We start from the raw sequence: 13,241 nt of genomic DNA, 5'->3' as shown, positions 1-13,241 counted from the left end.
GAAAAGTGTACAAAGGAACGCCCATCATTCTGTTCTCTGAAGCTGGTAACAGAGAGAAATCTTGCTCAGAACAGTGCTACCTTGCAGCGTGGCAACGTTATTCCCAACTCCATAAAGGCTGTTGTTAACTGGCCAACTAAAGAAAGCCTGCATTTGGGTTACTCCAGCATCGAGAAAGGAAAAAAAGGGCTGAGACAGAATGAAGGGATTCACCAAAACGCTTGGTGAAAAAGCACGTCACGTGTATTTCCATCTAGAAACAAGATGGTCAGCATCCGCAGCAGACTAAGAAAGGCTGCAAAATAGAAACAAATGTGCAAAAATAAAGCTTCTCTGACCGGAACAGAAAGAGTTTTTTTTTTTTTTTTTTGAGATATTAAAAGGGAAGACATGCCTTCGTTTCCTCCACTCCTACGCTCGTCGTGCACAGCCCCTGTGTACGTGTGCATGCTCACCCATTATCTTTGATCCCACCGTGCTCCTAATGACCTGCAGTGCCTGGGCTGCCATGACCACTGCCCCAGCACAGCAGCTCAGGGTAAAATGTGACTCTGCTGCCTAAATACATGCAGAAGAATTCAGCAATGCTCTTTGACAGCCTCCCTGAAGAGCCACGCGTGGCGAGCATCCTCTGCTTCTGTGTTTAAACGTCGGAATGTGAGAGGGTAATTGCTAGCTCACATTTTGAATGCTGCCTTAACTGCACGGTTCAACAAAATAAAAAAAGAAGACAATGACTCACCACAAAGGGCGTAGGGACGTACGTTGAAAAGAAGTAGACGGGCACATCTTTAGCCAGCAGGACTGCTGCGGTGAGCTTTGCAAGTCTACCAACACGAAACAGAAAACAGTCAGCCCAACTCCCACGACAATCCAGCAGCCACAGGGTACTACTTTCATTTCACTTTGCTTGTTTCTTAAATCCTTCTACTGTTTCGTTTTGTTTTCCCTACGTTTTGTGCAGTCGGTGTAACAGTTTTCAGGCCGTAGAATCAGACAGAGCACTTTCATTTGCTGCTTGAAGGGCACGAGGCACTTCAGTCTCGTGAATAAACCAGTGACATCAAGAAATACACAGAGCCCTCTGGGGTGGCACTTGTCCTTAAATTCAGGGACCAAAGTGAGCTCCCAGAAACATGAAAGTGCCAAATCCAGAAACAGAATCTGTTTTTTTTTAAACCTTGCTTTTGCATTAACCTCTTCCTCCCAGGAAGCAGGGAAACTCATTCTCCTTTATGGAGCAGTTTGATACGAAGCTGTTCTTTTCATGGCAGCCCAGAAATGAACAACGGGAACTCTTGCTCAGAGGGAAAACCAATGAGAGGTTAAACAACAAACATTTCCTTTGCTCACTTAACTTTTACAAACAAGCATTAACCCTTGCTTCCTTACCTTCCAACGACGAGTATATATTTCAGGCACTCAGAATTTCACTACAGCTTTTACCAAACGTAACCTGCTATCACAGAAAAGAATCTGAGAGCTCAACTTCTCGTTGAAGGCGCTGAACTTTTGCTCCCGTAACACAATAGCTTACATCAACTCAATGATGGGATACCATCAGGAGATCTGCCATCTCCTTTGACACGGGACACGAAGCAAAGAAAGGCAGAGCACCACTCACGCAACATGGGGTGAGCAGGCTGACTGGGCTGAAATCCCTTTTTTGGGGAGGTTCAGCTCGATTTTAGACTGTACATTCTCAGGTGAAGCGACCAGGGCTCCTGCAATTACAAAGGCTCAGTCCTTCTTTCATCACTATTTAAATGGGCTAAGGGAGGGCAAAGTGAGCACAGCTCGTAACACAAAACCGTTCTGACAGAAGGGAACGCATTCAAAGCCACAATTTCATTTCTAGTCTTGCAAATGTAATCAATACTCATACTTCTTACTGCTGCAGTTGCTGGTCACCTGACCTCGTGTGTCATATCCAACAACAAAGCCTCTCTGCTTAAAGTCTGAAAAACACCTCTCAAGATACTTGTAGATGCCCTGGAAAAAGAGAATGAGAGAAAAAAAAAATAAGGAAGAATTAGCTCTAGTGTCACGTACTTCAGGATGTTTACATAAACATTATTCTTCTCATACAGAGTAATGTCAGTAGAAAATACAGCTCAGCAAGAACAGCACTACTCTTGTTTTCACCCTGCAGCATGCTTCTCGTACTCGAACCGTCTTTTTAAAGACCCAATTGATAAAAATCCATTATTTTTCTTCTAAACCCATCCACTGAGACTGCAAGGGCAGTGTTGGCCAACGCCTCCCTTGATCCCTGTGCTCCCAGCACACGTCAGGCACCTCTTCAGCACCGAATGCACATCCTACGCTTCCAACCTTGCATGAAAAGGATGCTTCCTCCTTACCCACTGTTTCCAAAGGAATTTTATTGCTGCTGACCTGCTCCACTGAAGTCATTCACTGACATACGCTGTAGCACAAACACAAGCTGTCTTGTTTCCTGTACATCACGGCAGAGCACTTCCAACAGCAAGATACCAGAGAAGACCTCAGGAGTGAGTAGATGGAGGAAGTGTGAAGAATAATGGCACGAAGAGCAATTCTTTGCCATGTCCTTCTGTAGGTCTGCCTTGGTACCACCAGCAAGCCAAAAGCCATGAAGCTAGTCTGACTCCTGGCCACAAAACCTGGTTTAGCTGAATTCTTTTAAGGTTGTGCAGCAAGGAAAGGACTTCAAGCACTAACACGTGGACGCAAGTACCTCTTCAGGGAACCATTTCAGCCACAGCTGTAGGGTTACTGTAGAGGGATGCACACAGAAGCACTTCACTACATTATCTGAATCCTGATGGAACTGGAAGCTGGCTCATGGCGTGAGGTCACTTTCACACCATCCCAACAACTCCAAGATCTTTCACTCGTGGTTGTAAAGAGATACGAGGCAGGGGAATGGGAAGAACGTGCTCACGTTTGGCTGGAATGGGTTGAACAGCAAACAGGGAGATGAGCCAGAGGTTTCTTAGCAGGAGGCCCTTGTTTGGCTAGTGGAATCCTGAGGTCAGGGCACATTGCAGCGTGTATCCTGAACTCGTTCCTCAAACCCCAGGAAACTGCACACAAGAAGGCCAAGGTTTACAAATGAAGCAGCGCCACACGACACGAACTGGAACTGGTTAGAAATAGGGAACCAGCAGGGGACGGGCAAACTGCTGAAACTCAGTAAGCTCAGACAGAACCAAGGATGCTCCCATCCACATGAGAAAGGCACAGAACTCTGTAAATGTAAAAGCATCCACTGAACCCTCTCTTTTGGCAGCCCCAGCATCTCTGGGATTCCGCACATCAGATTCCTTCCCCACCCTCATGTCCAGATGCTGAACACTTGGAGGTCTTTGCTTTTTGAGCACATGGCAGCCTCCAGTGCCAGCATCCTTGCTTACCTCCCAGCTGTGCACTCCCTCGTTCCTCAAACACACAGGAACTGATGTATTTCTGTTGCAAACTAAGGACCTACACCGACCTTTCTAGCAGATGAGAGCTGTGTTTCCTCCCTGCTGCCTCGGCCTGAGCATTTCTGGGAGCCACTGGTGCCACCACAACCCACACAGCACTGCTCTCAATGCTGAGGTGAGATTCTTCCTGGGATCTTGAGCTTTGCCTATACAGCAACAGGAAGCTCAAAGCAATGATGCACAGGTGACACTGTTTTTGCCACTGTAGAGGTCACTGACATGGACCTATTAATAAAAGCAATTGGTTAAACAGGACAGAAATGCAGGCTTTATGCACAAGGTATGTGCCTACAGTCTTCAGAAGAACCAGCAGCAGCTCCTGGATATCTATGCCCTTCTGGATCTGACTTTTCATGGTACCAACATAATCATGCCTATCAAGAACACAGCATGTGCTTAAGCACGCATCTTAACGAAGGTTTATTTCAGCTGAAGGAAGTATTTTCATTACACTGAAGTCTATTTGAATGGCGTGTAGTAGTTAAGGACAGATTTAGAGACAGTGCTGCCCGTTTTCAGGTAAGGTTCTGTGACACTCTCTTAGCATCATTAGCTTCTGAAATAAGAGAGCCAGAAGCACTCAACCGAACAGATTAAGTCTAATGCAATCTACTTCAGAAAGAAGTTTTTATCTGCTCCCCTGATTGCTTTTTCTAACCTGAGAAGTGGCTTTGATACACGACTTAAAATAGAAGCTCTGCAGAGGGAGCAAACAAACCCCAGCCAGTTTCTCCCTTTCGGAAGCGTGGAAGGCCCACGAAACTGAACTTGCAAACAGAGTCCCTGCTGAGCAAAACCACGCTTTCTGCTTTCTGCCAAGAGTGCTTATCAGTTGGCCAGCTGAGCCAAGCCCAGGCACGCTTCCGTGAGCCCCAGTGCACAAAGGCAGCATGCAGACCTCAGGAGCATGAGCAGCTCCAAACTCAGCAGGCTGCACTGGCCAAAGAGCGGGGTGACAATTCTTCATTCCTCTGCACGAGCAAGATGTTTGCTCTGCTCCAAAAGAATTAGGCAGTGGCTTGGCTTGGGTTGGAAGGGACCTCAAAGATCACCTAATTTCAAGCCCCTGCTGTGGACAGGATGGCCAACCACTAAATCAGGCACCAGATCAGGTTGCCCAGGGCCCCATCCAACCTGGTCTTGAGCACCTCCAGCGATGGGGTATCCACAGCTTCTGTTGTATCAACTGCACCACCTGACTCGGTGTAATCTGCAAACTTGCTGATGGAAGCATGGCTCTAAGATGCCCAGCTTAGATGCTAGAAACCTAAAGCAAACTTTGTTAGACCTAAGTTGAAATCAAAAAGATAAAAGGTCAGGCTTCAAACTCTGGTGAGCTCCAGCATGCTGCTTCTCTCCTTCAGGAAGTACAAAGAGCTCTTGGAATTTGGTTTCACCTCGGAAGCTTGGGCTGCAGGTGTACGAGTCAGCCACCAGCAGTGTCAGCAGCTTTAACAGAGCCCTGCCTGCTCCAAGCCTTCATACCTCGTTGCTCTGAGCCAACAAAACAAGCTATTTCAGCCCTGTCAGCAAGGGTCTGGACGCAGAGCATTAACCTGCACAGAAAGAGCTATATAAAAGTGTTTAAGTTCTGAGTATTACAATGAAAGACTGCAGTAACCCTTAATAAATCATGTAATAAAACACCCCTTATCTTATGGCTGAAGTGCCATTTAAAAAAAAAAGCAGCTGACAGAGCAAACAGGTTTCAACAGGTTTATCCTAATGAGAACTTTCTATTGATATTCTGAGAATAATAAACGGTGGCAACTATATCAGTTTGTTTTATTTTCAGTCCTCAAGAATGAGGACATTAAGTATATTTAACGCACAGAGTCCAAACCCATTTGTTTTTTGTATGGTCATAAGGAAGGAGAATACGGAGCATCCATTTTCTGACTCATGCTATTTGTTTTCAAAAGGATTTAACACTTCTCTTTCCTTGCCTCCTACCACCTCCACTGGGCTGGCAGAAAGCAGTATTTTACATATGAGGAACCCAGCTGCTTTGTACTTAATATTTGCACATGCTTTATGGCGGTAAGAGTGACTATCAAAGTCAGGAATTATAATACAGCATGATTACAATCCTGGATAAATCAATAGAAGTGGGCCCACGAGAACCTAATGAGGTTCAACAAGGCCAAATGCAGGGTGCTGCACTTGGGCCGGGGCAATCCCAGGTATTTATACAGCCTGGGGGAAGAACTCCTTGAGTGCAGCCCTGTGGAGAGGGACTTGGGGGTCCTGGTGGACGAGAAGCTGGACATGAGCCAGCAGTGTGTGCTGGCAGCCCCGAAGGCCAACTGTGTTCTGGGCTGCATTAAAAGAGGAGTGGGCAGCAGGGAGAGGGAGGGGATTGTCCCCCTCTACTCGGCTCTTGTGAGGCCCCATCTCCAGCACTGCGTCCAGGCCTGGGGCCCCCAGTAGACACAGAGCTCTTGGAACGAGTTCAGAGGAGGCCACCAAGATGATCAGAGGCTGGAGCACCTCTCCTAGGAAGAAAGGATGAGGGAACTGGGCTTGTTCAGCTTGGAGAAGAGAAGGCTCCGGGGAGACCTCATTGTGGCCTACCAATACTTGAAGGGAGCGTATAAACAGGAGGGGAACGATTGTTCACGAGGGTGGATAGCGATAGGACAAGGGGGAATGGTTTTAAACTGAGACAGGGGAGGTTTAGGTTAGATGTTAGGAGGAAGTTTTTCACTCCGAGGGTGGTGAGGCACTGGAACAGGTTGCCCAAGGAGGTTGTGGATGCCCCGTCCCTGCAGGCATTCAAGGCCAGGCTGGACGTGGCTCTGGGCAGCCTGGGCTGGTGGTTGGCGACCCTGCACTCAGCAGGGGGTTGAAACTCGATGATCTTTGAGGTCCTGTTCAACCCAGGCCATTCTATGACTCTATGATTCTATGGATACTCAGACTCCTGTTAGAAGTGCTTAAAATTAGGGCAACGACAGATCTACTTGAAACGTATTCTCAATTAATTTCTAACGTAGCTTAGTTGTGAAGATTAAATATTCAATCAAACTGTTTGAGGGAAAAAAAGTGACAGAGCAACACATCAGCTGAGACGGGACCCAGCACTGTACAATGAGTAAATTGAAGAACAAAGCCACTGTGGGACAGCAATATAGAGAAGGAGCATGGAGCACTTCTGATCAATAACCAAATCATCAGTTGTTCCTTCCCACGGTGTTTACCGAAAAGGTGGAGAAAGAAGAAGTCAGCAAGGGCCCAAGCTCTTGGAGAAAGAATATGTCACCTGCTACTGAGCAAAACACTGTTGCAAAGCACAGCAGAGGTGATAAAGCCCTATATTAATCAAGACGTTGATTTATTTGGACATTCAGTACATACATTGCTTAAAAGAGCAGCAGGGAGGGAATTGGAGAAATGTGATCATTTTCTACTTCTCTTTTGGCGTTCAAGACCAAAATCAACACAGAGAAAAAAGAAGGCACAAGGCACTGAAGGAACAAGTCCAGAGAGTCGGCTGCTATCAGCTTATCAACTGGTCCTGGTTGTCAACCAGCTTAAAGAGCTAGGCCTAACAGCCAAAACTGGTTCAAGGGAAAGATGTGTTAGCAGTGAGGAGTCTCTGCCACCAGTTTTCACCACCTCTGTGACTCTACGACTCCTCAGTTCCATGTACCAGCTCTCATGCCCTTCTAACATACACCACAGAGCCTCATCACTATCGCAGGAGAAGGAAATTATGACTATAGCCTCCATGTCCAAAACTTTACCCATCCCAAAGATCCTTTCTAGCAGCACTGCATTCCTCAAACCCAGTGCACAACTACCAAAATGGCAGTCAAGTTCCAAGATCTCTCCAGTATCAAGAAGACCATCACAGAACTCTCTATCCAAACTTGGCAGATTAACATCTGTTTACAATGGTTTCTTATCAAATTATTCTATGATCTTATCTCCAACCCAAGTATAAATATTAAATCATAGAAGAACCACGAAGCATCGACTTCTCTGATGCAGGATGTAACACCAGGTTTGCAGCCTGAGGTTCAGTCCACTCCAATTACTGACTGACTTCTCTGTTTTAAAAGGTTCCAAGAGCTAAAGACAAAGCTACAGTAATGCAGGGGCACTTAACCACACTATTTTTCTACAACTATCCCAATCTGTTGCAAACAACACTATCAACTGCTCTTACTGGAAGACCATCCCAGAAGTTAAGCAATGCACAACAGATGTTCTTCGCAGTCAGTCTGTATTTGCTTTTTCATCTCACTTCCTGCTCGTGCTCCTAATAAAACCAGCTATTTGTTTTGTGTACTCATTCCCAACTTGGGCTAAAAGGAAGGGAGAAGGCTTGTTGGGTTGGGGGTGTTTTGCTTTGGGGGTTTGTTTTTTTCTGGTTTTACTGGTCTGGGTGGTGGTCTTTCATTTGCCAAATACTAACAGTTCTCATGAAAGCCAACGCTTTCCAACTTCAGGGCAGTGTAACAGGCTTTAGCTAGATTGAAGTATAGTAGCAATAGACTTCAGCAGATGAAGTGATTCTATCCTAGGGTGCCCAGTTAAACCTGTGTAAGCCACTTCATTTTCCTCCAGTCCTAAACCATCTCATGCTATCACCCTACTATCAATGGCTCCGTTTCGCCTCCAGCTCGTCTTTCAGCAGAGCAGTTATGACCCAAGAGCTTCCTGTGAACACCTTCAGCTCTCTCCTCTGCAGCTCACCTGTGTTGACTGGATCACGGTGAGGTCGTTGATGTAGCAGAAGCCTGCTCCCATGGCGGAGCGAAGCCCAGCAGTCCCAAAGGTCAGCCTGCAGCAGAGGCGATCCCGCAGCTCCTTATGCTTTCCATTCTGCAGCAAGTTTTCAATCTGCTCTTTTGTTTTTTGGTTCTGCAAAAAAAAATATATATATATATATAGTGGATGGTTTTCATTTCGTACTCGAAATCAGGATCAGAACTTATGTGCACGTTGTTTTCAAACCGTTGGTGGAGCTGCAGTGCAACAAGTCCTTCCTTTCCTACAAAATCCCTGCCTATGGGAATGAGAATGCATTGTAAAGCTAGTTTGTGTCGCTTTTTTCTGTACCATCTTTATTTATATAAACACATAAATGCATAAAAAGCACTGCTCCATCAGAAGGGAGATGTCCCCTGCATTCTCCTGACAGCTGCCTAATCCCACTGTGGGTTATGGGCAGGATTTGGGAGGGTCTCGAGAACGCCATCAGTCAAACAGAGAGAACTAAAATCACACTTCCACAGTTACCTCAGAGCTCAGAAAGAATGCATTTACACACAGGACGCGATACAACTGCTACACAAAGAGTATTCTCCAAAGAAGAGCCTGGTTTTACCTGTAAGAGCTAGCATCTTGCTGCTGGAAAAAGAAATCCTACTCCCAAAAGTGGTACCCGTATCAGCGAAACAACGCTGCTTTTGTTTGATTTAGGGAACATAAAGGAAGCAATTGCTTAATGCTTTGCACTGAGGTCCAGTGACATCCCACTCACCTATTCAAGGGAAAGAATTAAAAACAGACTACGATGTAAATGAGTGAGCTTGATCCACAGCAACACACGAAGCCTTGTGCCAGCAGGTATTGGCGGAGGACCTGACGGAGGTCTCTGTTTCCCAAGCAGATGGTTCCCAAGTTGCTGAGAGGGCTTCTGGTTCCAACCAGAGGGGCACAAACATCACACAGCAGGGCTGAGTGCTACAAGCAGCGCGTGCATCCCACACCTCATCACCTGAGTGCCAAAAGGAACGGGCACGTGAGAAGGAAAAGGTCGGCCAAGAGCAGCAGGAAGAAGCAGTGCTCATCTGACACTAGGCTATAGATATCTATTACACTTAGGAAGGAACGGCAGCTCTGTCAGCTGCATGCATGGAAAGCACTTTTACTACTGTTCACTTCGCTTTAAAATAAGGCTATTAAATTCTATGGCATCCTCAATAGCTTTTAGGATACTCTGCGTTGCTGGCCCGCAACCATGGCACGGCGATGCAGTACATGACGCAGCTCGTGGTGTTGGGTTCTGTGCCACCGAGGCAAGGTCTTCCCGAAGCAAACACTTGTTTTACAGCTGCTGCTTTTACGAGCAGAGCAGCACGCTGTTTGGGTTGAAGCTACCTTATTTACTCCCTAGGGAACAAAAACAGGTCAGCCAGGTGAGCACCCAGACGTTCGCCACTTGCTCACGTTCAGCTAGCTAAACTTCCCTGCCATCAGTAAAGAAGAAAGGGGGAAGAAGTTAGAAGCTGAAGAAGAAAACTTCAATTCTTTCAAGGAAGGAAGAATTTTACTTGAGCTGTCAACTCCAGGCGTGGTGGTGGACAGCTTCATGCTGCGGGTTATGCTTCAGTAGCACCAGCAATCTGACCTCGGGACAGCAGCAAACACAGCGGCTTGCATTAAGATCCCAGCTGCTCTGCATTGCTCCTTGCTTTTTAACTTTTTCCCCAAATTGGAGCCTTGAAGCCTGTGGGCCAGCTCAGCTCCTTGCAGAAGGCTACAGGGCTGAGCTCTGTGGCATCCCACTGTATTTCTTGGTCTCCGCTCCCAGCAATAGATGTGGCTGCATGATGCTAAGGTGAGGGGATTAGCAGCAGCTCTATGCAGCTCCCTGAGGATGTGAGCACAGCTGGGAGGAAGCACTGCTTACAGGAGGGTAGTTCCAGCTGCTGAAGGCAAGCAGTGTTGCAGCAGCGTTAGCACCAAGCTCCGTTAGCTCAGAAACACCAACTGGGAAGGAGTGAAGGGCTTCCTCTTCAGCCCTGCCTGGATGAGTCTGTATGGCAGCACAGAAGCCGTGGGGAGTTCCTTCAAGTGCTGTATTTGGATGTTCTTTTCTTAATATCCTTTAAAAAAAAAACAACAGCAAGACACAAGGCTGGCTAAGGGTCCCTGCCCTTTAAGCAGAAATAAGCTCTGCTGTTGCATATTGGAACAGGCAAACCTTCATTCAGCTTGGAGCACCTCCAGCCACGCAGCTTTTTGGGGAGGGGAGAGGGAAGCTGTGAGCAATTGCACAGCAGCTCCCAAACAATAGACCTGGCTCTGATATGTGCTCAATTCCCAAAAATAAGCCTCCAGCTCTCCCACAGGCCATTGCTGCGAGCTGCCCAGGCACCAACGCGTCTCCAGAGGTGGAAGGTTTCCTATCGTGTTATCATTTGTCTGTGGCAGCCTGCTGGACGGACACTTACGCCCACAGTTCACTTGGCTCTGCTTTGCTCCTAAATCCTGCTCCCTCCAGGAGTCCCCAGCTCCTTGTAGCAGCTGTCTATCCATCACAGTAGTAGCCAGCTTGAAAGAACGTTGGAGGCGCCCACCCGGAGCGAACAGTGGAATGTTTTTGCCCTGTGCACCCAAGACCCAAGTGCCCACAACACCAACACCACCAACCCACCAGCATTCTGCACTGACAAACAGCATGAGAGGGCCCTGCTCCTCCTCCATCCCTCTCAAGACCTCCTGTCTGGCTCCAGAAGAGATGAGAGGAAGGCAATGGCAGTGATCATCATGCTCACACGGCCTAAGTACCACCAGACACGGACTGAAGAACAACTCATGGCTTTCTTTATTACATGGACTGCAGAAGGCAGCAGCCCCATCCCAGGCAGCACCAGCCCTGCTCTGTCACCACCACGCTACAAGGGGCAGCCACCAGCTCCAGGAAACACACTGCAGTTGTCACAGCCATGTCACAGGAGCACAGCACTGGGGGGGAGCCGTGTTCCAGACCCACCTTGGTGTCACAGCAGCACAGAATGCTGACGACAAGGGCAGGGCCAGCCTCAGATCGCCGACCAGTGCCCGAGTGAGCCAGGGCTGTGGCGGGCAGGAGCAGCCCATGGCGATGGATGGCGGCTGCTCCTGCCTTGCTGCTCCTCCTCTGCCTCACAGCCACACACGGGGACAGGGACACAGCAGGACGGCCAGACGCTCCTGTCCACACCTGCATTCCTCTCCCAGCAAGAGGGCCACGCTCTACAGGACAGATAAGTCCCTCCCAAACTAGATCCCACCTCGCTCCTACAGCACCCGCAAAGCTCCCCAAGATCCCCCTGCCCCGTCCCAATCTTTAGTGCTGCTTTGCTGAGCCCTGGCCCCACTGCAGGTGCCGGCACAGGACCTGCTGGTTGCGGTGCCCCTTTCCACACCGGCTTGGGGACACAGGCAGCCCCACACGGCCACGCAAATGGCTGGCAGACCAGCAACCTGGTGAGCAGGGCTGTGCAGGGGAGGGCAGCACAGGGCAGCAGGGCAGGCGGCTGCTCCTCTCCTCCTTCCCACCTGCCTTGCAGATGGACAGCCCATCACAAATGCCACCAGATGACCAAAAGTGCTGAAGCACAGTTCTCCTTCCTCCTTCAGAAAGCTAAGTCAGCCCCATACTGGAACCTACCCTACTCCTACAAAACCATGGAAGCTCTCCACCGTCCCCCGGTTTTTACCCCAAAACTTTCACTTTGCTTTGCTGAGTCCTAGCCCCACAGCAGCTGCTGGCACCTCACCTCCAGACTGCAGTGGCCGTGTCAACGTGGCATTGCTGACACAACGACCGCAAATGGCCAAGGAAACCAGTATCAGACCAGCTACCTGGTGAGCAGGGCCAGGCCTGGGAGGGCAGCACAGGGCAGCAGGGCAGGCAGCTGCTCCTTTCTTCCTTCCCACCTGCCTTGCAGATGGACAGCCCTACACAAATGCCACCAGATGAACAAAAGTCCCAGAGCTCAGCCCTCCTTGCTCCATGAGAAAGCTAAGTCAGCCTGTTACCGTAGCCTGCCTTGCTCCTACACAACCATGGAAGCTCCCCACCTTCCCCCTCTTCTTATCCCAAACCTTTTACTTTGCTTTGCTGAGCCTGGCCCCACTGCAGGTGCTGGCACAACACCTCCTGACTGCACTGGCTGTGTCAACTTGGCATTACCAAGGAAACCATTGTTGAACCAGCAACCTGGTGAGCAGGGCTGTGCAGGGGAGGGCAGCACAGGGCAGCAGGGCAGGCGGCTGCTCCTCTCTTCCTTCTCCCCTGCCTTGCAGATGGACAGCCCATCACAAATGCCACCAGATGACCAAAAGTCCCAGAGCTCAGCCCTCCACAATGCTGCCCATGCTCCTTGAGAAAGATAAGTCACCCCCATACTGTAGCTTGTTTTGCTCCTGCAGAACCCTGGAAGGTCCCCAAGATTCCCATGCTCTTACCCAAGTGTTTGGGGTTTGTTTGCTCAGCCCTGGCCCCACTGCAGGTGCCAGCGCGGGACCTATGGATTGGAGAGGCCATGTCAACCAGGGATGGTGACACAAGCTCCTCCATACAGCTATAAATAAGGCTGTCAGACCAGCTAACTGGTGAGCAGGGCCATGCAGGGGAGGGCAATGCAGGGAAGCAGGGCAGGCGGCTGCTCCTCTCTTCCTTCTCCCCTGCCTTGCAGATGGACAGCCGCACAAAGATGGAACAAGAGCAGGATACGCACCTGTCCTCAGCTCTCTAACTGCTCTCCATGCTGTACACGACAGATAAGTCAGACACAAACAGGACCTTTCTGGGTCCTAAGAGACGCTGGCAGCTCCCCAACATCCCCCTGCCCTCACAACAACATTTTAGACTCCTTTGCTCAGCCCTGGCTCCACTGCAGGTGCTGGCACCAGACCTGCTGCTTGCAGTGGCCTTTTCGAGACATGGACACAAAAATGGCTGGCAGACCAGCAACCTGGTGAGCAGGGCTGTGCAGGGGAGGGCAGCACAGGGCAGCAGGGCAGGCGGCTGCTCCTCTCCTCCTTCCC

General features: G+C 49.1%; 1 protein-coding gene across 3 annotated transcripts in view; it reads right to left on the bottom strand.

Annotated features, from left to right (window-relative positions):
- Positions 1-13,241, bottom strand: part of PGM2L1 (phosphoglucomutase 2 like 1) — a 72,314-nt gene that overhangs the window by 13,188 nt on the left and 45,885 nt on the right. For 2 of the 3 annotated variants that reach the window (XM_021384177.1, XM_021384176.1), the window contains exons 2-4: positions 8,172-8,339; positions 1,886-1,992; positions 743-827 (exon numbers count right to left, since the gene is read on the bottom strand). In XM_021384177.1, coding sequence (XP_021239852.1) covers positions 743-827; positions 1,886-1,992; positions 8,172-8,339 — 360 coding nt within the window. Of the gene's footprint in view, positions 1-742; positions 828-1,885; positions 1,993-8,171; positions 8,340-8,961; positions 9,199-13,241 lie in introns of all 3 variants that reach the window. The other variant, XM_021384178.1, reaches the window with a different exon arrangement.

The sequence above is a fragment of the Numida meleagris genome, chromosome 1 (assembly GCF_002078875.1).
Source record: "Numida meleagris isolate 19003 breed g44 Domestic line chromosome 1, NumMel1.0, whole genome shotgun sequence".
In the NCBI taxonomy this organism is placed as follows: domain Eukaryota; kingdom Metazoa; phylum Chordata; class Aves; order Galliformes; family Numididae; genus Numida; species Numida meleagris.
The sequence above is the reverse complement of the archived record's forward strand: the minus strand, read 5'-3'. Positions and strand labels throughout refer to the sequence as shown.